This window comes from Lasioglossum baleicum, chromosome 11 (assembly GCF_051020765.1).
Source record: "Lasioglossum baleicum chromosome 11, iyLasBale1, whole genome shotgun sequence".
Lineage (NCBI taxonomy): Eukaryota > Metazoa > Arthropoda > Insecta > Hymenoptera > Halictidae > Lasioglossum > Lasioglossum baleicum.
The window spans coordinates 8098458-8124317 of NC_134939.1; the positions used below are offsets into that span (position 1 = coordinate 8098458).

General features: G+C 35.8%; 2 protein-coding genes across 9 annotated transcripts in view; one reads left to right on the plus strand and one right to left on the minus strand.

Annotated features, from left to right (window-relative positions):
* The first annotated feature begins 47 nt into the window (after positions 1–47).
* LOC143213696 (solute carrier family 53 member 1) lies at positions 48–7667 on the plus strand. 3 transcript variants are annotated; one of them, XM_076433770.1, is made up of 11 exons: positions 48–1473; positions 1702–1804; positions 2256–2347; positions 2426–2579; positions 2785–3029; positions 3273–3534; positions 3635–4002; positions 4069–4411; positions 4768–4937; positions 5266–5399; positions 5513–7667. In XM_076433770.1, exons 3-11 carry the CDS (start codon positions 2279–2281, stop codon positions 5766–5768), a joined length of 2001 nt encoding a protein of 666 aa, XP_076289885.1. In that variant the 5' UTR covers positions 48–1473; positions 1702–1804; positions 2256–2278; the 3' UTR covers positions 5769–7667. The 3 variants fall into 3 exon arrangements, with proteins under 3 accessions (XP_076289885.1, XP_076289884.1, XP_076289886.1); XM_076433769.1 differs by having other exon boundaries at positions 48–1804; XM_076433771.1 differs by lacking the exons at positions 48–1473; positions 1702–1804 and adding an exon at positions 1812–2142.
* LOC143213699 (cytosolic endo-beta-N-acetylglucosaminidase-like) overlaps positions 7619–25860 on the minus strand; it is a 35047-nt gene continuing 16805 nt past the window's right edge. For 5 of the 6 annotated variants that reach the window (XM_076433781.1, XM_076433785.1, XM_076433780.1 and 2 more), the window contains exon 9: positions 16751–17184. In XM_076433781.1, the coding sequence (XP_076289896.1) occupies positions 17129–17184 (56 nt within the window). In that variant the 3' untranslated portion in view covers positions 16751–17128. Of the gene's footprint in view, positions 9698–10764; positions 10912–11515; positions 11786–13945; positions 14233–16477; positions 17185–22386; positions 23029–25860 lie in introns of those variants that run through there. The other variant, XM_076433786.1, reaches the window with a different exon arrangement.

The following is a 25860-nucleotide window of genomic DNA, read 5'->3' on the forward strand; positions in this document are numbered from 1 at the left end:
GACTGCCTCCATCTTGAGTGGTTAAACTAGTGCTGTCATCTATATAACGTTGCGGCAACATTTAAAATGTACAATCGAATCACGGTACACTACTGTGCAAAAGAAAGAAGCACCCAGTATAATTGTATTGTACAATGATTGATTTATTGCATTTAAAGTATTAGATAATCCGATAATATATATATATCAAGAAATTGATAGATCAGTAAAGATATGTATCATCACAATCTCGAGTCCTCTTCTTGTAGCTTGTATATTTCTATGTAAATCGAGAGGTTGAATGTAGAATATTAATCGAGTATGAGACATGATAAAGCTACAAAACTAGTTCTAAGAACTGGCGGGTATAGCGCGCGAATATTAGCTGGGTAAAGAATACAAACACTAACAATAAGTGTATACCACTGTATAAACGTTGGTGATATAACGTGCAGTATTTGGCGCCAGTTTTAATTTATACGCCCCCCTCTGTGAACGCAGAATTGGGACATACCCAATCAGCGCGCTCCAGGCTTGAACAACCAGTCCAGGGGAGCAGTAGTAAATGTGTACACATACCCGCAATGCTTGGCGTGACGAGAAACTTTCCAAAACATTACCATCTCTGAAGAGTAACGTAACACTCGGACTATACCGAATCCAATTCCAATTCCAATTTCTTCTTCGTCACTCTCAAGCAGCACCTATTTAGATCAGAGAGAGTATCTGCCGGGGTTAGTCTCGTTGCAAGGGTGCAAGAGTTCCGTGGTACCCTGGGGTTCTACAAAATGTCCTAACTAAAGGGTTCCATAAACATATACATAAAATATTAACTTTATAATACTTTTTAACTTTTATTATAACATAATAAAAGAATATTAAAACGTTTTTCTTTATATATATATATGTACTACCGAGATTGTGAATATTCTATTGTTTATGACTTTATGATCCCGGGTTCCGCGAAATAATTTTATACTCATCTTGAACACCACTAAATAGTCTACAATATTCAATATCAACTGGCGGAAAAATTCGTTGCGGATAGCGAATGCCAATAAAATAATATCCTACACAGAATAATATAAACAAATCTACGCTATTTATTGGGTTGGCAAGAAAGTAATGTCGGTATTTCAAGATGAAATAAAAAACCCAATTTTGGGAAAATTTTGAAGTTTTAAGAGCGCGGAATTATGAAGCTATCAGAAAGATGGCAAAAGATCATCGAACAAAATAAAGTTCATCGCTTGAATATAAAAATTGGCTTTTTACCGAAATTACTTTCTTGCCAACCCAATATATTCACTGATAATTATTGAATATTGAAACGGTAACCGTAAAGCCAGTAAAGACGATAAGAACGTCCATGCTTCTTCTATTAACGATTTTAAAACGGATTTATTCGAGGCATAGCGGAGATTAGGAGGAACAGCAAATAGGAATATAAATCCGTTGTAACGCACCGAAGTATTTTATCTAACGCAAACATATGTGTGTATTCAGCAATTTAATCGTATTTATTCTCTTCCACTCTTATATAGCAAGAGATGGGAGAGATCGTTAGTCATACACTAGCCGACTAGCGAACTGAAATCAAGTTATTCATTTTTTCGGTTTCGTATTGGTGATTCAAAATAATAGTCCCGTAATCAGTATAAAATCTAATACTCTGTGATATATAATATAATAAGAATAAATGCGAGTTTTTACTTCGAATAGGATACTGATACGAATGAATGGAGAAAATATTGAATTACTGCTGACGACAGAACACGTTATATGCGTTCTGTGTAACCTCCTTTACTGTTTAATTCATTAAAAGGTAAACGATAAAACGAAACATAAACGTTGGATGAGTGTGTCATGAATTTATTCCGCTTTTATCTGTTTAGTTTACGTGTATATTATCGATGTATTTAAGTAGTCATCGCATATTTTTTCGTTTTACATGAAATGTACTTGTTATAATAAAACAGTGAATTTTATGCGATTATACCACTTTATTTTATTTAGACAATAAATTAATAATTTTCACAATGTTCAAGAGGATTGTTATATTACTTTCAACTCACTAAAGTTTTTCCCAGTATTTAGAAAATCATTTTTCGTGTGACACTTGTCATTTTGAATCTGTCTGTAAAGTTGAAGATCCATAATCTGGTAACAATATAAATCTATTATTTGTACTTTTCACAATTCTATACATGTTTAACATGATTGAAACTGCATCATTTTGTTAGTTTAAAACAAAAGAAAATTTACGATTGTTGCAGATTGTGATATAACTTGGTGAAAAATGAAGTTCGCTGAACATTTGTCCGCTCATATTACGCCTGAATGGCGTAAGCAATATATTAGTTATGAGGTAAAGTAAATTTCCATTGGAATACATCTGGCTGACATTGTGCTCTATAATGTTAAAAATGATTGTTTTAATCGATAGGAAATGAAAGCAATGCTGTACACTGCCATAGAAGAAGCACCATCCGCTGAAAGTGTCGAACCAGAAGTAATATCTCGACATTTTGCCTCATTCGACGAGGTATTTTTCACATTTTGTGATCGTGAATTGAAGAAGATCAACACTTTTTATTCTGGTAAGTAAGGTTTGTTCAAAATTAGTCTAGTTGTAAGTCTATAAATATTGGGTTGGCAAGAAAGTAATTTTGGTATTTTAAGGTGAAATAAAACCAAATTTCTTTATTCAAGTAATGAACTATAATCAATAAAATATTTTCTTATTCGTTCTTTTTGGCAAAAGATCATCGAACTAGTTTATTAATAAATGTGTGTCTCTTACAGAGAAGTTGGCAGAAGCAACACGTAAATATGCAGCTCTCCATAGTGAATTGAAAACAGCGGTAGAACTACAGCAGGGTGGAGGAAAGAATAAAGGGAAAGTACAGATTAAGCCTCATTTGCCAACAAGAAAGTTGAGGGAGCTGAAGCTTGCTTTCTCAGAATTTTATTTATCATTAATACTTCTTCAAAACTACCAGAATCTTAATTACACTGGATTTCGGAAGATTCTCAAGAAGCACGATAAGGTGAATAAAACGAAAACATCTGTTTATTAACTTCTGCGTATATGTATGCTTAACTTCTTCCTGTTTCTCTAGATTGCAGGTTCGTTTAAACAGTTATGAAAAAAAATAATAAGGAAAGAACTATTATTAATCTCTTAAAGTTCGTTACTCTTGTTACACACAAGTAAAAGAATCAGTACTCATTTCGTGAATATACTGTACGTGTACCGTGATTATATCTATAAATTGTATTTTTACTTTCAGTTACTGTCAGTTGACACAGGATCAAAATGGAGAGTAGAGTGCGTGGAGACTGCACATTTTTACACATCCAAAGATATAGACAAGCTAATACAGGAGACAGAAGCCACGGTAACAAACGATTTGGAGGCTGGAGATAGGCAACGTGCCATGAAGAGATTGCGTGTACCACCTTTGGGTGAACATCAGAGTCCATGGACCACTTTTAAAGTTGGATTGTTTTCCGGTAGCTTTATTGTCCTATTCGTGGCAGTTGTGCTTTCAGGTAAACTTATTAATAGACTGCAGATCTCTTTTTGTCATAGATGCATAAAATCCGCCGTTTAATTATCATAATATTTTCACGTGTTTCTTTGTATTTTCAGCAATATTTCACGACGGCGGAGAGAATTTGAAGATTGCATTTAGATTATACCGTGGACCTTTACTTATCATACAATTCTTATTCCTCATCGGCGTAAATGTTTACGGTTGGAGATCGTCCGGCGTAAACCATGTACTGATATTCGAATTGGATCCACGAAATCACTTATCCGAACAACACCTTATGGAACTAGCTGCTGTCCTGGGAGTTGTATGGACTCTCAGCTTGTTAAGCTTTTTGTATAGTGCCAGTCTAAGCATTCCACCATACGTAAATCCATTAGCGTTAGTCTGTATCATGTTAGCATTCCTTTTAAATCCGTTGAAAACGTTCCGTCACGAAGCAAGGTTCTGGTTGTTGAAAATTATGGTAGGTATCATCGGTCTGAGATCAAATGCGACATACAAAGTTCACTAATTTTTCTTCTTTTTGTAGGGCCGCGTTTTAATATCACCGTTCGCATATGTAAATTTCGCTGATTTCTGGCTGGCAGATCAGTTGAACAGTATGGCCACGGCGCTGTTGGATTTCCATTTTTTGACATGTTTCTATATTACTAATGGGAACTGGTTGGAAGCTGGCGATTCATCGCAATGCATGTCAGGCTCCTTAATAGTTAGACCTATAGTGAATTGTTTACCTGCATGGTTCCGTTTCGCACAGTGTGTTCGACGATACCGTGATTCCAAAGAAGCGTTTCCTCATTTGGCGAACGCCGGGAAATATTCAACAACATTCCTCGTTGTCATATCCAACACTCTGTGTGCCTACCGCGCTGGTAAGTTATGTAATCATATTTGGAGTGCAAAATCTATACAATAGTATTTTTAACAAGGACTTATACCGTAATGTAAAATGTCAGTATTATGTCGGTATTTTTCGGTTTTCAATTATTATTTTTGGTGTAGCTCTGCTGAAATCGTACCGGTTTTAATTCCCCGATTTTGAATAATGACTGTAACAGTATATTATTAGTACAGTCCAATTTCCGTAACTCCATTCGCCTTATCGAATTTTCGAATAAAAGCGTAACGATGACAACAAGTTTAGTGAAGGAAACTAGAAACATTGCAAAAATAAGAAGCGTGGGAAACAACGTTGTAAAATTAAATTGAGATACATATCTAATTTTAGTGGAGTATCAAACTCGATGGGAAAATCCATGGCTGTGGCTATGGGTGATTAGTTGTTGTGGTAATTCCATATACTCTTTCACATGGGACCTAAAGATGGACTGGGGCCTACTAGATAGCAATGCTGGGGAAAATAAATTTTTGCGTGAAGAAGTTGTATATTCAGCTGCGGTGTGTATTTCTATTGATAATTACACTGCTGTGTAAAACAAAGAAGCATCTGGCCATATTTAATAAAAAAGCGTGAAAATATCAAATAAGAACACAGTAAGTTTTGAAAAAGGATTCCACTGTTTAATTGAATAGTTTTGAGAATATGTATTATTGCGGATTATCTAATACTTTAAATGCAATAAATCAATCATTGTACAATACATTTTCTACATAAAGATATTGTTTGTCATTATATCTTATAATTATACTGGGTGCTTCTCTCTTTTGCACAGTAGTGTATGTACTTCTATTTTCAATCTAATATTTATTGCAGTTACTCTTTTAGGGATTCTATTATTTTGCTATAATTGAGGATTTAATTCTAAGATTCGCATGGGTTGCTAGTTTCGTTCTCGTCGAATGCGGATACGTTTCTAGCGATTTAATGACGTCTGTAGTCGCACCTCTTGAAGTATTTAGGTAAGGTCTCATTAATTTTGTTATTTACATTAATTATGTTGCTGTGCATTGGCATGTATATAAGAAGAATATTTTGTGGCTTGATTCCACTTACATTTTCACTGTAATTTCAGGAGATTTGTATGGAACTTTTTCCGATTAGAAAACGAGCATCTTAATAACTGTGGTAAATTTCGTGCTGTTCGGGATATATCGATAGCTCCAATAGAGAGTTCTGATCAAACACAAATTTTGCGTATGATGGATGAAGAAAACGGTGTACTTAATAGAGGGAAACGTAAAATAGGTGGTAAACGGCAAGCCATTGCCAAGGAAGATAAACGGCTGAAAGAAGAAACAATTGACATAGATATATCGAATGCCAGTTAAAAGCGTGATAAGCTTTCCAACTTTTTAGTTAATTTTATATTAGTATTTACTATTTCTGTTTTGTAAAAATCTATTTTTTGTCAGAATTAGTTTTAGACTTTATAAACGATGAATATCTTGCTATATCGACCAGAATGAATATTATAAAGCAGAAATTGTTACAAGTGCCTTGTACATTGCTCTTGAAAAAAGCTTTTTGTTAAACTGTGAACTTTTAGAAAAACAATGACTTTTTATAGAAGCAATAATGGATAGTCTGAATTTTTAAGAACTGCGCAATATTATTTGACTACATAATTTCAAAATAGCTTTCAGATAAATTATATTTTCAGTACTTATTATCCTCAACCGTGAGTGATTCAGTGTCTTTGTATTTAAAATCATTACGAACATGTTAACAATTCAATACTATAATTAGACTATGGACATCTATACAATAATAGATTTTTAGTTCCAGATAAGAAACAATCTCATTAACCTTCGTTTAACATTATTATACTGAATCTTAGACAATCATTAATACAGTAAACGCATACCGTCTCTGCGGTCTAATTATAATATTTAAACTATCGAGTCTTCCAAAAAAGTACTTATGCGTAATGTGCAGATTTCGGATTTGATGCTTTTACAGTATACTGAACTGTCTAAAATTTAGTAAAGATTAAACATAGTGTAATATGAAGTTCTTATTTAATTTGGGAAACTTGGGAAAATTTTGAATAGAATAATGATATTCTATACTCATTTGGCCTATTGAAATCTATATTTGCATAAATATCCGTAGTCTAATAATGTATGGACTTAACAAGTTCATAGTTTTCAACCTTAATGATTAAGCACATATAGTTAAAAATATATATATATAAAGCATGACAAAAGATTTTGAACAATACACGTTAATTACACGTAAAGCATTCAGTATCAAGTATAGGTGCTGAAACATCAACTTCAATGTACATTCTCTACTGTGGATTTAACTAGAAATGGCAACGCTTATCATATGAATTCCGAAAAAGAGCTCGCTCATAGTTTAAAATAATAGGTTAACAGTGTCTAAAAGAATATTAATACAGTGGCGCTGATGCGTTTGAAATGTGCCTTTAGAATAGTAGAATCTGAAAATAGATTATTAATCGATATGATAAAACAAATTGTACTATTCAGCTACGTTATATACGACACAAGTGCCGCTGAAGTTACTTATACACACAAATTATGCAGGAACAATATTTCATTTTGTTACCTAGTCGATTCAAATCAATACTAGCAAAGAATCTTTGTGACGATAAGAACTACTTACATACACCTAATAACTTATACACCTAAAATGAGCCTTTACTAAGAACTACAAAGTAAGAGTTTTGTATAAGTATTTTCATGTGTATGAAAAATTAGTGATAGTGTACATAGAATTATATGTTTTATACTCAATGCTTAGGAAGCAATAGAAAAATCCCGATATAATTTTTTTATGTGCTTTACCAAAGGAAAAACTACTTTAGATGTCTTTCTAATGCTTTACAAAGAAAAAATAATATTTGAGCAGCCACCATTTATTTTTATTAATACATATAATGTATTAGAAGTGGAATTCCAATTATTGTAATGGTTTTACATGTATTTTTATACATACTTTATTGTCAAAATGGCAGTGAATACGATAGTGAACGAAAGCTATTCCTAATTGAAAATGACAGATATTTTTACATGCTATTGTATATAATTATGTATTATATGAAGTATATACATTTAGATATGAAATACTTATATTTCGTTAATAAAATATCAAGTATCGAATACGTGAATGTTACTTCGCGAACTTGTTATCTGTATAATTATTGTAATACAGCTTGTAATTCATCATAAAAATTTATTTATTTATAACAGTACACGTTATGCATACACACGACAAGTCTGCGCCGAGTTTTGAATAATTTCTACAATATCGGATATTATAAAATGTTACACTGTACACACTGTAATGGATACGATAAATCCGCATTATACGTAACACTTTCGGGCTAAATAATGAAAGAAAGCAATACTTACAAACGACTTAAAAGATTTAACATATTAATGTTAACATTATGTTCCTCGTTTACATTTAATAACATAAAAGACTTTGAGAGTCAGAGTAATGGTAGAAATGTTTAACAAACGAATACAGAGAGTACATTTAACATTTCGGATTAAAAAAATCAACGTTAAACATTTTTTACTCGCATACTTACTCTCAAAGTTGTACTTAGTTTAAATGCCTGTTTTTAGTATTACCAAATATTCCAGGTTATTTTATTGTATAAAATATAAAAGTGTTCTGTGATGTGCTCTAATTTTTAATTTTGTGTTACAAATTTCACTTTAGTTCTTTTTCCTTTGTCAAATGTAATATTTGCATTATATAAACAATTTACAATTGCCATGAAATACATCTATTAAACAGATTCTGTTGTATGGTAGTGCCACATAAATAATATACGTGCATTAAGAAAATACTTGGACAACTTTGGCAATACATTTAGCAACAAATTGACGGCAACGATTCTTAGGCAACGAATTAGTAGATTCCGTTAGTTGATGAGTTTACAAAATGATTCGCGTAATACTTGCATATTAACACTAAACCTACCACGAGGGGTCAAATGACCCATTTTAGATTTTTTATTTGACAATTATTGAAATTGTAAAGGTGTTTGCATGGGAATTTATTGAATATATTTTTTGACTCCAGTATATATTATAGTAAAAATCGCACAAAATAGAAGTACAGTAAATATTCTACGGACGCAAGAACGTGTTACACGTTGGATGCAAAAAAAAATATCTTAAACGTAATCTTATCTCGGGTTCATTTATTACATGAAGCAATAATGTTTACACGCGCTGTCCTTTTCTACGTTCGGCTTGGGCTTTGAAGCACAAAAAACTGTCTCTCTACGAACTATGCAAACGAACCTCCCCGAGGCCCTTGCGTCCATAGAATATTTACTGCAAATTTTCAATCTTGTTATTTTTATAATACTATACTATACACATCAGTTACTTTTGATGGTCGGTAGATTTAGTGTTAATTGATTTACGTTTTATCCTACGCTGCGCGCAGAGGATCGTTATACCTACAGTTTTCCTTTGGAATGATTACATAATAAATATACATATAATTATGTATTATATTAATCCTTTAAAGCCTGAATCTTATTTCCGCGGGCACATGTTGGAGAAGCTTCAACAAACAATATACATTTACTCGATATAACAATTGGTACTGTGTACCGTAGAAAATAAATAAATTCACTAATTCGTACAAAATATTAATTTCTCATTATACACATTGTACACATAGCCACTTCTCTACAGTTAAAGACTTTCAATCATCCAGGCTGTGGAAAAGCGGATTAACTAATATCTGTAACAGTAATTAATTAATGTACATTTACGATGGACGAGTAAACATAGTCTCTTCGCGTGTATTCTAGAATCTGGGGGGAAAAAATCAAGCGTTGAGCAAAATCTTTCAGTACAATAAACAAATCAAAACAAAACAAACGCGAAACGTTCAACAATACAATGGTTAAACAGTAACCTGCTTGTAATTGGAAAAACATGTACGAGAGAGTCGGTTAGAGCGTTTGCAACACGACCCAAATGCCAAGGGTTACCGAGTCGTATTCTCAGCACGTCTTCGAGGTGCCGATATCGCTACCATAACTGCTCGATGCTTTCGACTTCCTTTCAGGGTCCATGGCGATCGAGATGAACTCCTCGGAAATTTTCTTGTCGAGTCCTGTGTACGTTTGAGCTAGATCTACTTGATCCTCTCCTATCGAAGACATCCTTTTTGGAGATTCTGATTTACCTTCAACATGTCTCTTCCTGTCTACCGTATTTTCATGATCCGGACCTGCAGGACGCTTTTGCTTTATTCGCATCTGTAACATAGTAGCATTTTCCATCATTAAATTGATACCAAAGACTATTAATAGACAGCGGATTTTATGCATTTATGACAAACACGAGTAGGTGTAATTTGAAACAGTAAAACAGTAAAAACATTCGAAGAATTTTGAAATATCGTTATATTATTTTCAACCTATTAAACATATTACGCTAGAAAATACATTTCTATTTCACTTCAGCTTGTTACACAATTCAGGTGGAAAATTTTTATTCTGCATAAAGATCCGCTGTCTAATTATTAATATACCAAGCAATCTGTGTCAAAGATTGTTAATGTACGAAGAAATATTATTTGGCACTGTCCAACCGAAATGTTTTCAGAAAATCGATTAGTTAAGACTGTCCAAATGAAAGATTTTACAAATTGACATTATTCCCACGTATTTTCATAGTAGTTCCGAAACGCCGTGAAAAAATTAGGTCACTCTTTGTCGTTAAAAACTGACAAGAAAGTAAAATCTAATGGACGGAATTTGTTATGCTCCGCTTTCACAAGTATTGAAATTTTACGATCGTGAAGCGTTTCGAAAGATGTAGTAGTGACAAGGCAACATTTTCAAATAACATGTTTTAGATGTTTCTGGAGGTGTTCCCTCGGTTGCACAATTATATGCAAAACAGGCGAGGAATTTCTGTTTTATTTGTCGTAAACGTATCGCTGAGAATTTCACACTGCAGTAATTCCCCGGAGGCTGTAAAACGATGGCAAAAAGAATTAGCTAAGTGTGACGTGCCGGTTTTGTTGAGACTTTACAGAGCGGTGGAATTTGTGAAAATATCGGGCACGAATCTTTTTTACGGCAACGCATAACTGGAAAAATTATGAAAGTGGAAATAAATGTTGTGTGCAAAATCTGTTCATAGAAATGTTCGTTATATTATATGTTCGTTATATAGTAATAATCGTTATATTGACAAACATCATGCCAAACGTTAATTTTAATGATAGCCTCATCTCTTAACGCTCATATGAGGGCTAAGATAGCAGAATATTTTCTAAAACTCTGTTTCTGTGTACAGTTTAATAATAAGACTTTACCATTTGGGACGGGGGTCGTCCAACGTATGGCATGTGGGGTGCAATCATGGGAATGGTACCATAAGCTGGAGCTGGCATTGGCATGGGTCTAGCAGGTACGAATCCTCCAGGAAACTTTGCAGCAGACGCTGGCACTCCATAAGGTGGCTGTAACAATCAAGGCGTGTATACTATTTTATAAGTAATTTCATGAAGCATAGTTCTCGCGATTCGTTCCCACAGTATTGCGCACAACAGCGAATTACGTTAACGTGTTAGCGCACGTGGCTGCATATTTCCATCTATTGGGTTGGCAAGAAGTGATTTCGGTATTTTAAGGTGAAATAAAAGCCAATTTATTTATTCAAGCAATGAACTTTAATCAATAAAATATTTTCCATTTTGTAGCTTCATAATTCCGCGCTCTCATAAAACTTTCCCAAAATTATGTTTTATTTCACCTTAAAATACCGAAATGACTTTCTCGCAAACCCAATAGATCTCGCGCTGTTCAATTAGCGGGGTTGAATGCGACACGATGTTAAAGTCAAAGGGAATCCGTGGAGCAGGTTTATTTTCTTGACACAGAAACGCGTGCACCGAGCTCGTGCATCTCCAAAATGTAGGCACAGAAACCGCCTGGAGCAATGAAGAGTTTCTCTCTGAACTTTCTAGCTAGCGTGTCACTGACCTTTCGCTACCTCTCGCCCAGCAGGGGTCAAGAACACCGGCCGTTGGCGAAGGGGTGTAGCGGGAGAGGGTCGGGACTCACCTGGATCATCGGATGCATCGACATCATCGGCTGCACCACGTAAATCGGCTGACTCTTCGGCACGTGGTTCTGAGCTGTGACCCACTGGTGCACCATGTTGCGGGTCTTCAGACGACCGTCGCAGAACAACTCCTCGTTGTTGTTCGTCCTGAGGCATCCGCAGAGCTTCGGAGTCAAGATCAGGCAACTATAGCCGGAGACCAGCAGCTCGGCCAGGCTGGACACCAGCAGACCTATGCTCGCCAGGAGACCCGCCCAGCCACCTTCCGTCTGCAATTTTATTCAAATTCGTTTTTCTATATGTACGTACAATATGTACACTGCTGTGCAAAAGAAAGAATTACCCAGCCATATTTAATAGAAAAGCGTAAAAAATTAAATAAGAACACAGTAAGTTTTGAAAAAGGATTCCGCTGTTTATTGCAATAGTTTTGAGGATATGTATTATTGCGGATTATCTAGTACTTTAAATGCAATAAATCAATCATTGTACAATACAATTTCTACATAAAGATATTATTTGTCATTATATCTTATAAGTATACCGGGTGCTTCTTTTTTTTGCACAGTAATGTATGTAATATGTATTTACAATATGTATGTTGTAAAAAAAATCAATTTCAGGGGTCAAAATTAGACTGCGGATCTTTATGCAAAATAAAAACATTTTGCAACGATTGTAGGCAGCAGGAGTCGAATAAAAATTCACTTCATCTCTTAATAGATGTTTTACATTCTAAACATCATAACAATATCCTTATATTTTTCTAATCTTTTATTGTATCATATTTCACACAGCCAATTTCTTCACAAATGCATAAAAATCCGCAGTCTAGTTATAATCATAGCTACACCAAAAATCGCTCTTTCTAACTAACACATGGACATGTTTCTGCTTCACACGTTGTGTTGTGTTTCTTGGACAAATGTTTGTCCTTGTGCCAGATACATGGTCAAAAAGTAACCGTAGGATTTGAACACTTTATTAGCATAGTAATGTATTAGCTTGTCCTAGAGGTTCCTTGTTCGGTGATGTTGAGCAACCTGACCATACACAAACAGCATCATTATCTTTCTGATGATGCTTCATTCATACATTAAATTTGTGTTTGTTGTAAATTCATGTAGAACCAATCCGAGCAAATCTTTCTCAGAATATTTTAAACTGGAGATCATGTTCGTTTGTTAAGGAATTTGTGGAATTTATGGCTGCTGAATGAACGATCAGGTGTATGAATGGAAGGGGTCAGATGGATCCAGGGCCCGCAGGTAACACGTGAGACGAGATAACTTCATCAAAACATGGAAGTGTCGCAATAGACCATTGACCAGACACCATCGCATTCCATTGAGGTCCGGAGAGGCGGGACAGGCCGTAGGGCCTGACGATGACCGCGTTTTAACCTTGTCATTGGGAACTTTCTCCGGCGATCAAACGGTTCCAGCGGCCCTGTTCCAGCCGGTCTGCCCTCGCCGAAACCTGCCGAGTCGATCGGCAGACGAGAAAAAACGATGGGAATCGAAACGAGGTCACCGGTACTCGTCGACTAATTGGGGAACGTATCCATCAACGATGAATCTCGTTCATTATCACGGATGTTGCGCTCCGGAATTCATGCTTTGTTTACTTCTGAATTCGACTACAATTATATGCGCTAATGAATACACGGTTGATATTCCGACATTTGGGAACCGGACTTTTTGTTGCTTATAACGTGACACAATTTTGTTCGCTCTTTGTACGTTATTTTTAACGATAAGTCATTAACGTTCCGTATGAAAGTCGTATCAATGTGCTACTTGTATGATTGATAACTAGACTGCGGATTTAATGAATAAATGCGCTTCGAAACAGTGGACAGATTAAGAGAATTTAAGAACATTCATTTATTACTCTCAGCTTATTAAGATCGACAAAGCAAGAATGAAATTTCTATCTGGCCCATGTTTCTTGCAATTGAAATAAAATTGATTTCTTATTTTGTTATTTTGACATATTACCTAGCAAGCTAATCTTTTCAACATGTCAAGAAACAAGTCAAGTCGTTTGGTCCAATTTTAAAATAGTTATTCGTTTTTAACCCCTTGCCCTACAATATCGTGTCAGACTCGTGATGAAGATTCTGGACAGAGTCTAATAAATACGTATGTTATTAATTTCCTTTAAGTCGAGATGAAATTCTATTTTGGTTTCTTCATGTATATAATTATTGGAGAACATGTAGGCATATAATAGATATCTCCTTTTTTAGGAAATTACGGACTACAAAAAAAGTTCTAATCACTGAAACCGTCAAATAAATCGTAGGGCGAGGGGTTAAAATATGTCCATTTGATTCTGTCCCGGACTGTATGTCCTTCTCGTCGCGCGTTGAAGAGGAGAAAAGGACAGAAGCGGGAAGAGAAGAGGCCGCTGAAAGCACCACGTACCGGTACAGTGAGTAAGGTCACTACCGGTGTCCTCTGCGAGTCCCTGACGATGGCAGTCAAGGCCGTGATGGCGGCCATGTTCGAGAGGGCAAGGGCGACCAAGCTGGCCGCGAGGTGAGCCGTCGAAAAGCTCGAGTGCGCTTTGCTCGAGGACGTCGCGAGCGTCGCGACGACGCCCAATGCACCTGCGACAAGGGCGCCCACACCTGCCCACAGACCTGCACCTGAGCCACCCAGCGAGGCGCCATGCACCAGCACCAGGATCCCGAACACCACCAGCACTATACCTACGAGAACCATCAACATTGTACTCAGTTTTATTCATTTGCAGCAAAGAACAATTAACACTAACCGTACCGCGACCGGTCAAGTGTCATTCTATTTTAAAGGGCGTACGAATACTTTCTACACTCACTGTATATCCGGCACATTTTGTACCCGGTACGGTTAGTGTTATATTATTATTCCAATGTTAAAACGTTATAATTTTGCGCGTGTACCGATGATCTATAAAGAGTTAAGAATAGAACTTAGTAAGAAATAGCAATTTAGATAAAATATTGGACGACAAAAAGAGCTTGGAGATCGCAAACAATTGTGTCTTTCGTGTACGTATATAATTCGCGACCGAGTAAAAGTTAATTCTCTTGCAAAATTGCCTGCAGACCAACCTCTCCATATTCCGTTTCTACCTACCGTGTGCAAATAACCGATTCTACGTGATAATAACCATAATTAGAATTAGGCCTAGCTCCGAGCGAACCATCGAATCACAATGAATCGCAGCGTAGCGATTCTCTACGGTTTGCAGGCCCGCGGAAAGAGATACACAAGTATTACTTTCTAAGTGAAATGTTTTCACTTTTACGTCGATTTCTATGCACTTTGGAGAAATGCCTAGTCAGTGAGCATATAATAGAAGCTTCCTTTTTTCGTTACAAAAATCGTATATCAAGCACCACAAATTTCGAACAATTTCTGAAAACTTATACTTCGAAATTTCGAACGTGAATAAATATATCAAAAGAACAATCAGCGTTGAATATTTATCACATCATCATCATTCTAAAATATGAATCAAATAACTATAAACATTTATAGTTGCATACATAATAAGCGTTCGGATTTTACAAATCCCCTGTACGTTAAATATTTATGTTACTCGATTATGTTAATCGAATCGAATTAATCTCAAGTTACCCATTTTACGAGCAGGTTTCACTTTTCGCCATCTTGATCCTATTGTTAAGGTTTTCTACACACAAATTGCGAATGCGTTTAAGTAAAGGGGCAAGATGTACCGGTGGACATTTTCTGCATCGAAACTAATTTACGTAATGCTTTCTATTGTCCGGTTAATTAGTTAGAAATTCGCTGTTACCCTCTGATACGAAATCGCGTGACAAGACTGCAGGTTCTTGCGATTACCGGTAATGGAGAACCGATCTCGACGGCAATTTCAGTCAATTAATTTTCTGGTTTCACGTACACGCTATACTACAAATCTAAATAACTTAATACGCGACTCGAGCTATGCCGAGCAACTTGTTTAATAATTTAATCAATGAAATCCAGGCACGGTTTCGTTCTCCAGCTTTTTGGAAATAATTTCTAGAAAGTGATCAGAACATTGTTTTGTATCAATCATTGTATAACTCATTTAAATTTGACAGTATATTTTGTTGAAATTATACGTGCCTTGAACAATTAAATCTTTGAACAAGGTCCTAAAAAAATGTTTTTCAAAAATGCTATATTATACATTTAAATAAACAGTATATTTTGTTGAAAGTAAATGTGCCTTGAACAATTGAATCTTTGCACAAGATCCTTAAAAAATGTTTTTAAAAAATACTGTATAATACAATACATTTAAATTTGACAATATATTTTGTTGAAATTGAACGTGCCTTGAACAATTGGATCTTTGCACAAGATCCTTAAAAAATGTTTTTAAAAAATGCTGTATTATACATTTTTTGACAGTATATTTTGTTGAAATTAAACGTGCCTTGAACAATTGAATCTTTGCACAAGATCCTTAAAAAATGTTTTTAAAAAATACTGTATAATACAATACATTTAAATTTGACAGTATATTTTGTTGAAATTAAACGTGCCTTGAACAATTAAATCTTTGAACAAGGTCCTTAAAAAATGTTTTTCAAAAACGCTATGTTATACATTTAAATTTGACAGTATATTTCGTTGAAATTGAACGTGCCTTGAACAATTGAATCTTTGAACAAGGTCCTAAAAAAATGTTTTTAAAATATGCTGTATTACACATTTAAATTTGACAATATATTTTGTTCTAGCCGAAATACTCGAAGTCTGCTAAGCATTCTCTTAAAATTGTAAGTCTAACTAGAAAAGAAATGTCCAAAAAGTAGCATTTTACACTCTCAGGCTATCGTATCCTCTAAGTTAGAGCAACTTAGCTGAACTATACTTTAACAATCATTTGAATCAGCAACGCAACGACATAACTTCTTTCTGAAATGTTTAAACAAATGTTGATAATCGACTTACCGAGCAGAAGTTGTCCGCAGGACATAAACATCAGCATGTTCGAGTCATCCTTGAGCTCCGCGCTCTTCAGTCTCTGTTCCTCGATGGGTATTTGATTGGAGTGTGGCTGGTGTTGTTGTTGTCGTTGTTGTTTCTCCGAGATCAGGATTTCCTTCGAGTGTTTCGACTCTAAACAGCTCTCGGGCTTCGAATCCGAGATGCTGGAGTCCTTCGAGTTGCTGGAGTCCTGACTCCTGACCGTTGAATCGAGCGCGATCACCGCGTTCTCCATGTTTGTCCCGTTCGGAAAAGATCTTCAACGCATCACTGTCTCTTCTCGGACACGTTTCCCAGTCGTTGAACGTTCGATGAACGTTGTGTTCATTTACTGTTGCCTTTCATGAATCTCCTCGCACGATTAATTTCTATTTGATTGTGTTCGTTGAAGTTCGCCTCTGTTGAAAAGGTTCAGGCTAGTTTCGTCGTATTGTATCAGCGGATTTTCGCTTGTTATTGTGCTGTAGGTATAGCTGATCTCGTGGGCTTGCTGGATTGTGAAACTATTGTTGCTAGTGGTTGATTTGAAAGTGACTTGGCATTTTCGTGGGGTTTCGACGCGTGTTTTCAACCCGTTCGCAGAGACTCCTCGTGCCTGTATTCGATCGGCAAAGGTCAATAGACGCCGTACTCGGTGATCCGGTTGACACAGTCCGTTGAATCCCAACGATCTGTAAGTCAAGCGACCAACGACTGCATTGATAATCGTTCAACGGTGTCCAAGTTCAGGGGAACGTTGCGACATAAGTAGACTGCGGCTCTTTGCACGCTCTTTACGCCCACGAGCATCACCCAATTCGCAACATACGAAATCGCGAAAAATTCAACGCTTTGCCCACCTCCCTCAACCCTTAAGACTCCTTTTTCCAGGATTGCGAGGGTGGGGGATTCGGTTTCTCATTTCTCGGTAATGCAAACACGGGGTTTTTCAGTACATGGTCAAAAACGTTAGATAAAAGATCGATCTAGGGCGTTATATCCCTCAACAGTCCTATTTTTTCGCGTAATTTGCATTATTCGGAAGCATACAACTGCGCATGTTGCTATTTTCATAGCTACATACTGCCGAATAATGCAAATTACGTCTCATAAACGAAAAAATAGGACGTTTGAGGGAGATAGCGCCCTAGATCGATCTTTTATCTAGCGTTTGTGACTACTGAAAAAAAACCGTGTTTGTATTATCGAGAAATGAGAAGAATCCCGCATCCTTGCAATCCTGGAAACAAGTCTACCGATTTGACAGTCGAGTGCCTCAGGGTCACCACTAAAAATAGCTTTACCATTATTCACAATATTTTTTACATTATTAAATATGTTGTATTGTATGAGCTATTATATTGATTTCCTATCCATAAATTCAAAAAAATCATAAACAATGGAATTATACTGGGTCGCCAGAAATGTTTAATTTTCAAGTTAAAATAGCGCCGACTGTAAAGGTTTAATACTACATATCAAGCACTACAGTGAACTGATCATTTCGTAAAGAATAATCCATTGTTCCATTCTACTCTGAGATTTTTTCACAATGTAGCATTCGAACGTCTGTGAAAACTTTTAAAAATTTTTTCCGTCACTAAAACTACCACAGATTTAAAGATTGAAGCTTTCTCTTTACAACGACACCTTAAAAATTTGTGTACGATTCTTTTTTTATCGTTCTGTCGAGATTTTTCTGACCGAACTTTTGTTTGTATTTTGAAGGAACCGTTGTAAAGAGGAGGCTTCAACGAAGACGAGTAGATCGAATTTAAAATAGTACAGCATCAGTGAAATTAAAGATCAAGGTCCCATTAGTCTTCATATATCACGATTATTGATCGAATAAATTATTCCACAGTATCTATGATTTGTTTCTGATCTGTATCGTGTTAGCAGGGCTCGTATTACATTCATTTCTCGATACACAAAGTTGCAAAAGAGAAATGCATATATATTTTCCGGGAGAAATCATAACATTTTTGAAAGCGCGTTCGACTGTGCCATTAACGAATTGCAAACATGGGAATGTGCAACTAGGAAACACGCCTTCCTCGTGTCCGCACTTTAATGTTATGTTTTCAAAGGCGGTCTTCTACTTTCCGAGGTCTCCTTTCGAAAAGTTCATGTCTGAGACAATCAGTGTTTATACAATTATTGTGGATCCTACTTTTCAAAAATTTACTATACTTTGCAGAGAGGGTTACTAGTATCCGTCCGTATTTTCTTGTAATTCTAATACGTACATAAATTATTTCGGCTTATTTGAAAAAGTACGAAAAATAGGACAGCTGTGAGAAAGATGCAAAATAATATCAACTTACTTCTATCACTAGATGTCAAATTTTATTTGTTAATATCAATTTCTGCGAAAACTATAACAGCTCTGAGAAAGATGCGAAATAATAGATCAATTGACTGATATCACCAGTTTTGAGTTGAATAACACAATAAACGAAATCTGCAAAAATCTTATAGTTACAAAAATGTGCAAATCTATGTTTCGAATCGTTCTACAATTGCAGAGTTGATAGATATGTGTTTTTCAAGTCGACGCGTTTAAAATCAGAGTTTACTAGACTGCGACCTAACATTGCTGGGAACGGTACAATTAACAATTCTATAGGGAGAAATATAATAATTGAGCTGTTTTATTCAGTTATCGATCAGAAAATCCTTCTTACAATATCATTTTATGGGGAACATAGAGAAATTATTTAAATATTTTATTATTGCGTGGGAAATATTAGGCTGTGCAAAAATCCTAAATAAGGGACAATATTTAATAAAAAACCCACTTGCTATATAATTTAGAGTATTACGAAATAGTGAAGAATATTGGTTAAACTGTCTCAGGTTAGAAGTACGTATAATTTATTTTTGTCGATAGTAAATATTTGATTGTGTAAAATACGAGAAAATCTCGCACAATTTTCATTTAAACTCTTTATGAACAAGCGCAAGATTACTATTTCTATCCTCTGTTTTTGAAAAACTATAAAATAGACGCACATCTAACAATAAAAAGAAATTGAAGTTTGTATCTGAAGCAATAAGATGTCTAGGATTGTCAGCTTTATTATTTTCATTTTGAAGGCAGCTTGGTAAATCGCAGCAAGATCAAATATACGATTTCCGAATTGTCTTGTTGGTTCAGTCGACCGTAACAAATAAACCGGCGGATAATAAATTGAGATGTACGGATTAAGGATAGTAGAACGTTTCTACTCACCCTGTATACCGAATACTTCACGGTACACGAAACCAGCGTGTACGGTAAATTTCTGACCGGAAAAAAATTTCTGCACGCGTCAGCTACCAAGGAATAGTGATGAATCGCGGAGGTGCACGCACGCGAATCAACAATAATAATATTAATAACGCTTTTATTACAGTACACCAAGGAAAAGTATGTATGCAATCTCGAGCGCAAGGCTCGCTTTAGCTGTTATCCAATCGGCGAGGAAGAAATATTTCATTAACAATTTCCTTCCAACTAATTTGAGTGTTAAACAATCATAGATTTTTTAACAATCGGTAGCAAGATGTCTCCATTTAAAAAGATCCTATTCTTACCGCCAGGATAATAAAGTTAGTAGACAATATTCCTTTTTAAATTTACAATTAGACTACGGATTTTATGGATTTATACTAAAAAAAAATGTATAAAAAATCTTTTTCAAAACCACGCTTATATCAAAATGCACTAAAAAGGAGAAAATGATTTTTTTCCTGGTTCTCCATAAAATACCGAATTCAGTTCAATGATTCATAATATTTTTCCCCAAAATTTTAAGCAATTAGTTCACAATTTCTTCCGTTATAAAATTTGTGTCGGAATAGATAGAAAAATTTAATATAAATTTAAATGAAATGGGGCATTAATGACTATAAAAATAAAAGCGTGGAGCACTAAACTATATTGACGTAATCTTCGTGGGCGCTCCACGCTTTTATTTTTATAGTCACTAATGCCATTTTATTTAAATTTACGTTAAACTTTTCTATCTATTCCGACACTAATTTTATAACAGAAGAAATTGTGAACTAATTGCTTAAAATTCTGGGGAAAAATACTATTAATCATTTAATTGGATTCGGTACTTTATGGAGAACCAGGAAAAAATTGATTTTCTCCTTTTTAGTGCATTTTAATATAAGCGTGGTTTTTCAAAAGTTTTTTTTATATATTATTCTCTACTTTTATTGTCATTCGATTACAAGATTTGACGCATACAACAACACGGCAAGTTGATACAAGCGTGGTAAAATGAACAGAGCAATGGATGTATTATTTTTAATTGATGAAGATTATTAAAGGAAGGAGAAACATTTTCTGCAGTCAATGGAGAAAATTTTTATTTCGCATAAAGACCTGCAGTCTAGTTGTCATACTTTTTGACTCGAACGATAAAAAAATCTCTGTTCATAGAAATCATTGTTTAAGAATGTACAATTTCCTCTAACTATATTATGTTAGGGAGTAAATGGTGATTTGTTGTATAAAGATTATAAAACATATAAATTAGTAGTTCCTCATATAATATGTCATCGTGACAGGACCCCGTACGTCAATCAGAATAAAAAATCCAAAAACACCAACAGTAAGCAAACATACTTGTTTTGATAGTACATAAATTTTTGTACGCTAACTGCTTGATATTCTTTCATGAATATTCTACGATGATACAATTGACTATAATTCACGGTATTTTATTTCATCCGGTGTGTTGAACTTTACGATCCTCGACATGTTAACAGCGTCTAAATATATAGAAGCATCAATGATCTCGATGAAAACCTTCCAGAAACTAATCAGTAGACTTCGGATCTTTATGCAAAATAAAAAAAAGTTTGCATTGATTACAAGACACAGGAGCCAAATAAAAATTGTATTCTTCTTTTAATTATCCCATTAAGCTGAAACTAGCACATTGATGTCCTTAAATATTTTTTACATGTCCACTGCTTTAAATTGTACGTGCCCATTTTTGTTATAAATGCATAAAATCCGCAGTCTCTGCTAATCAGAATGCAAACATATTTAGTCATTACTGCGGATCCGTATGCAAAATCAAATTTTTGCTGCATTTGTTGCAAGAAACAGAAGCCGCTTGTAAATTGATTTCTTGATTTAACAATTGTTACAATCTAATACTGCTTCAAATTGCACTGCTCATTTTTATTATAAAAGCAACAAATTCGCACCCTACGTTCACTCGAAGCGGCTCTGACCCACGAGGGTGTCACACAAGAATCATCCTAACAATTCCGTAAAAATTTCCCGAGATAAAGTTTAACACTAGGTTTACGGGACCTGTTAAAACAACGGGTTCTAATATTCTTAATTTGCGAATATGAAGATTGTAAAGATGCTTCCCTGAGGAATTATTTACCAAATGTATTTCTTTGGGTATACATTACCGGAAAAATGGCCAAAAAACAGACACATTCTTGTTATGTTTATAAAATAATGTGAAATAATTACTTCTAGAGCTCCGGGCACAAATCGAAATCTTCCAATAGAAGCCGAAGAAACCTCCCGAATTTGCTATGATTTTGCAATACATCAGCGAAAAGCATACAGAAAACTTAGCTGGAGAAAATCGCAGAGTACCATTCTAAAAAATCACAGCTGTACAGTTGAGCGAATGTGTGACCTTTCGTTGTACCGTAAATCGGTAAGATCTTCATGTATGAAAATCGGACGGGTTAACAATGATTTAACGAGCTCGATCGAGACAGAGGATCAAATCGTGTGCAGAGGATCAATGGTGGAAAAGCGTGGAAAAACTAATGGAAACGATCGGTGTTCGCAAACGGTTCCCTTTCACGGTGTACAAAGCGGAAGAGCTGCCACGAGAGCGCAGAAAGATCGCGAATGAACGTACCAGGTCTTGGTTCGTCGTCCCCGTTACTCCCTTTCTGCGATCCTTTATCACATGATCCGCGGAGGGATCGATTCACCACACTGATCGAGTGTCGCGCGTACCGTGTTACGTCGCCGACTGCACCTGACGTCGATCGCGATCGATCGCGATGAGATTTTTCGTCGATATATATGTATGTATATTCGGTTAGTTCTACGACCGGCCTCTTGAACACGCAATCGGTGACTGGATCGTTCTGAACCGCACAGGTTGCGAGTACTCTCCTCTCTAAGCCCTTTCTCTCTCTCCCCCTCCCGCCTCTCTCTTTCTTTCTCTCCTCGCATTATCCTCTCGTCATTATACTCTCGCGTTATCCTCGTATCGTACTTCGACTATGCTCGCCGAGGAAAGTATTTGCTGTTCCGGTCATTTTTCACGGATTTTCTTGCAAAAATGAGTCGCTTGTTTTGGAAACACCCGTTAGAATTCATTTCACTACGTTTCGATCAGTATGATGCACTGACACGTCGTACCTGAATGAATTAAAACAGAGTAACCTTTTCTAAATTGAACGAAACGACTGGTTCTTTTTTCCCCGAGAATTTACAAGGTAAGGAGCCCAAGTGTCCGACTTTGATCTCGATAATTTTTTGTGACACGATGGTATATGGATCCCTAATGATGTCTGCAAAATATTAGGTGTAGTTACGCAATAGTTTTAAAGATATAAACAATTATAAAGTTTCATACCTTGTTGATATACCATGATTTGCAGCTCAAGTTCTCGAAGTTCAATTGTTTATATCTTTAAAACTATTGAGTAACTACACCTAATATTTTGTAGATATCATTAGGGATCCATATACCATCATCTCACAAAAGATTATCAAAATCGAAGTCGGACACTTGGGGTCCTTCCCTTGTTAGAAGAATTAATTTACTAACTGATGAGTAGATTGCGGAGTAGATTACGGATATTTAAAAACTTGAAGATGTCAATATATTATATAATTTTTCCTCTGTTATCATAATTTGCCGTTTTTTTACCCTTTAAATTTCCCTTTGCCGTATTTTAACGAGTCACACTCGTCATGAAGATTTCGAATAAAGTGTAACAAATATGAATGTTACGCATTTCTTTTCAAATTAAATAAAATTTGATTCGTTTTTAATCACCATTTAAGCATTAAAATAAATGTAGCCATACAAAAACTATAAATTTCTTTTTCTCGTCTACGACATTTCTCGGGATGAAGATGTTTTAATCCCTGGGTTAAGGGAAGAAATAACATTCAATTTAGTTTCTATTTCTTGCGATCGATGCACAAAATTTTCACTTTGCCCAAAGATCCGCAGTCTACTGACGAGCAAAACAAATTTCGAAAGAATTGCAATTGATTTAACATTGATTTGAAATTGCATCCACCTTCAGCAAAGAAACAGATAACAGATTTCAACGAAATGGAGCGCAAACAGATTAAAAGAGTAGCTGTTAAAATGTAGATTAACTTTGCAAAGCCTTTTTTTCTTTCGATGGAATCACTGTGTCGGTGACAGCGTCAGAAATTGAGTTTCGTTTCAGGGGCAATTACCTCCTGCTCATTCAGCTATTTTATTACGCTAATTACAGTTGCAACTTCCGCGTCGTCTCGGGCCCAACATGGCCGCGGCCGGAAGTAGTTTCGCGCAGCTCGCGAATTATAAACATTTTGCAAGTGACGCAAAACGGTTGCCGCGGTTTCTCTAATACTTTCTAACGACAGGTGCTAGGTGAAATGTCGTTGCTAATTGATTGGTCGCGCGGAACAATGCGGCGGACTGCGTCGTCCTTTTTCATCGGAATGATTAGATTATCCCGTCGCGGTTGACATTTATGCAAAAATGTTGCAACCGGCGCGCGCGGTGGCGGCGCGTCTTGCGACAGGAACATCCGACGCGCTTCCACCGGTTGAGCAATGCTTTCACCTACGCCGAGCAATCATCATAGAAATTCAGTTGCGAATCGCAGACGATGACGTTATCATAAACACAATCATAATAACGTAGTTGTCTGTACGGTACGTAGGAGAAAGTTCTGTGGATCGATACCGATCTCCTAAATCGTACCCTATCGATTTCTTCGGTTCTTTTCTTCAAGACGCTGCAACCAGAGCTGAACAAAATATGAAACGGTGTATTGAATACGTAGTCTGCAAATCAAATTGTCTACAGGAGGAAGTCATCAGATGCTACCATTGGTAAAAATTATTGGATCAAACCAATCAACCGTCTACCATTACAATTACTTATACTTTTAATACGGAGAACATTTCCATAAACGATTTATAAAAATACCATGATAAAACTCATCATAAAATAAAGAAAACATTTGCATTTTCCTAATGTATACGAGTTACACACTGACTTAAGAAACAGTTTAATCATCTCCAATTCTCCATGCATCCAGAATATCTTTTTGGGAACGTATTGAATTTTTTTATAATTATCAGATGTATATAGGTAGACAGTTTGGGTAAACTTTACTTTACCGGACTCAAAATTAGTAGCTTTCTCCTACAATTATGATGTATCTGGTATGTAATCCAGTAGATTTGTATCCGGCGCGGATGCAGATCGAAGTTTCGATCCTCTAGGATCAATAGTTGAGGAGCTATGGTCGTTTAAAGTTGAGCATGTTTCCAGTTTCTTGACAGGTAAGGGCGCCGTTATATTGGTTTGTAGTTACGACCGCTTCCGAGCAGAACCGCCGGTCCTTGCCCCCCTCCCCCGGACCAACTCAGTAAGCAGCGCGCGACCGTCACTTCAAACCAATATGGCGGCGCCCTTACCTATCCAAAACACTGAAAAATGCACAACTTTTTAAGCAAGTATAACTGCTAAACCATTGATCCTACAGGATCGAAACTTCGATCTGCATCCGCGCCGGGCACAAATCTACTGGATTACATACTAAGTACATCATAATTCGTAGAAGAAAGGCACAAATTTTGAGTCCGGTAAAGTAAAGAGCAGCCGACAGTTTATTATTTTAGATTGTTAGACCATTCAATACAAGTTCAAATAATATCGTATCTATTATCATTTCAATCAGAAAAATGCCACAAATGAGTCGGTGAAAGTCCCATAAAAAAAGAATGAAAAATGAAGAAGTTTTAGAATTAGATTAGTAGTGGTTTACACCGACATACTCGATCCCGTCTCGGATTACGTTTTTTCTTACATCTACGGTTTCCGTTTTCTTAGATCAAGGCTTTACTGTACATCGATCTTCTTGCATTCTTTTAATTTGAATGCTGCCTACCTATTTTTCCCATAAATTCATAAAATTTGTCCGCGTGTAAGATTAATCTTTTGTCTTGAAACCAGAGTTGGTTTTATTATGTTCCGAAGAAAGCGGCTGTGTTGTCCATTTTTCATATTTTTGTTTATGGCGATGTGACTTCAGATGACGGGAATTCAAGCGAAGCGTTGCCAAAAGGAAGCAAGAAGAAAACG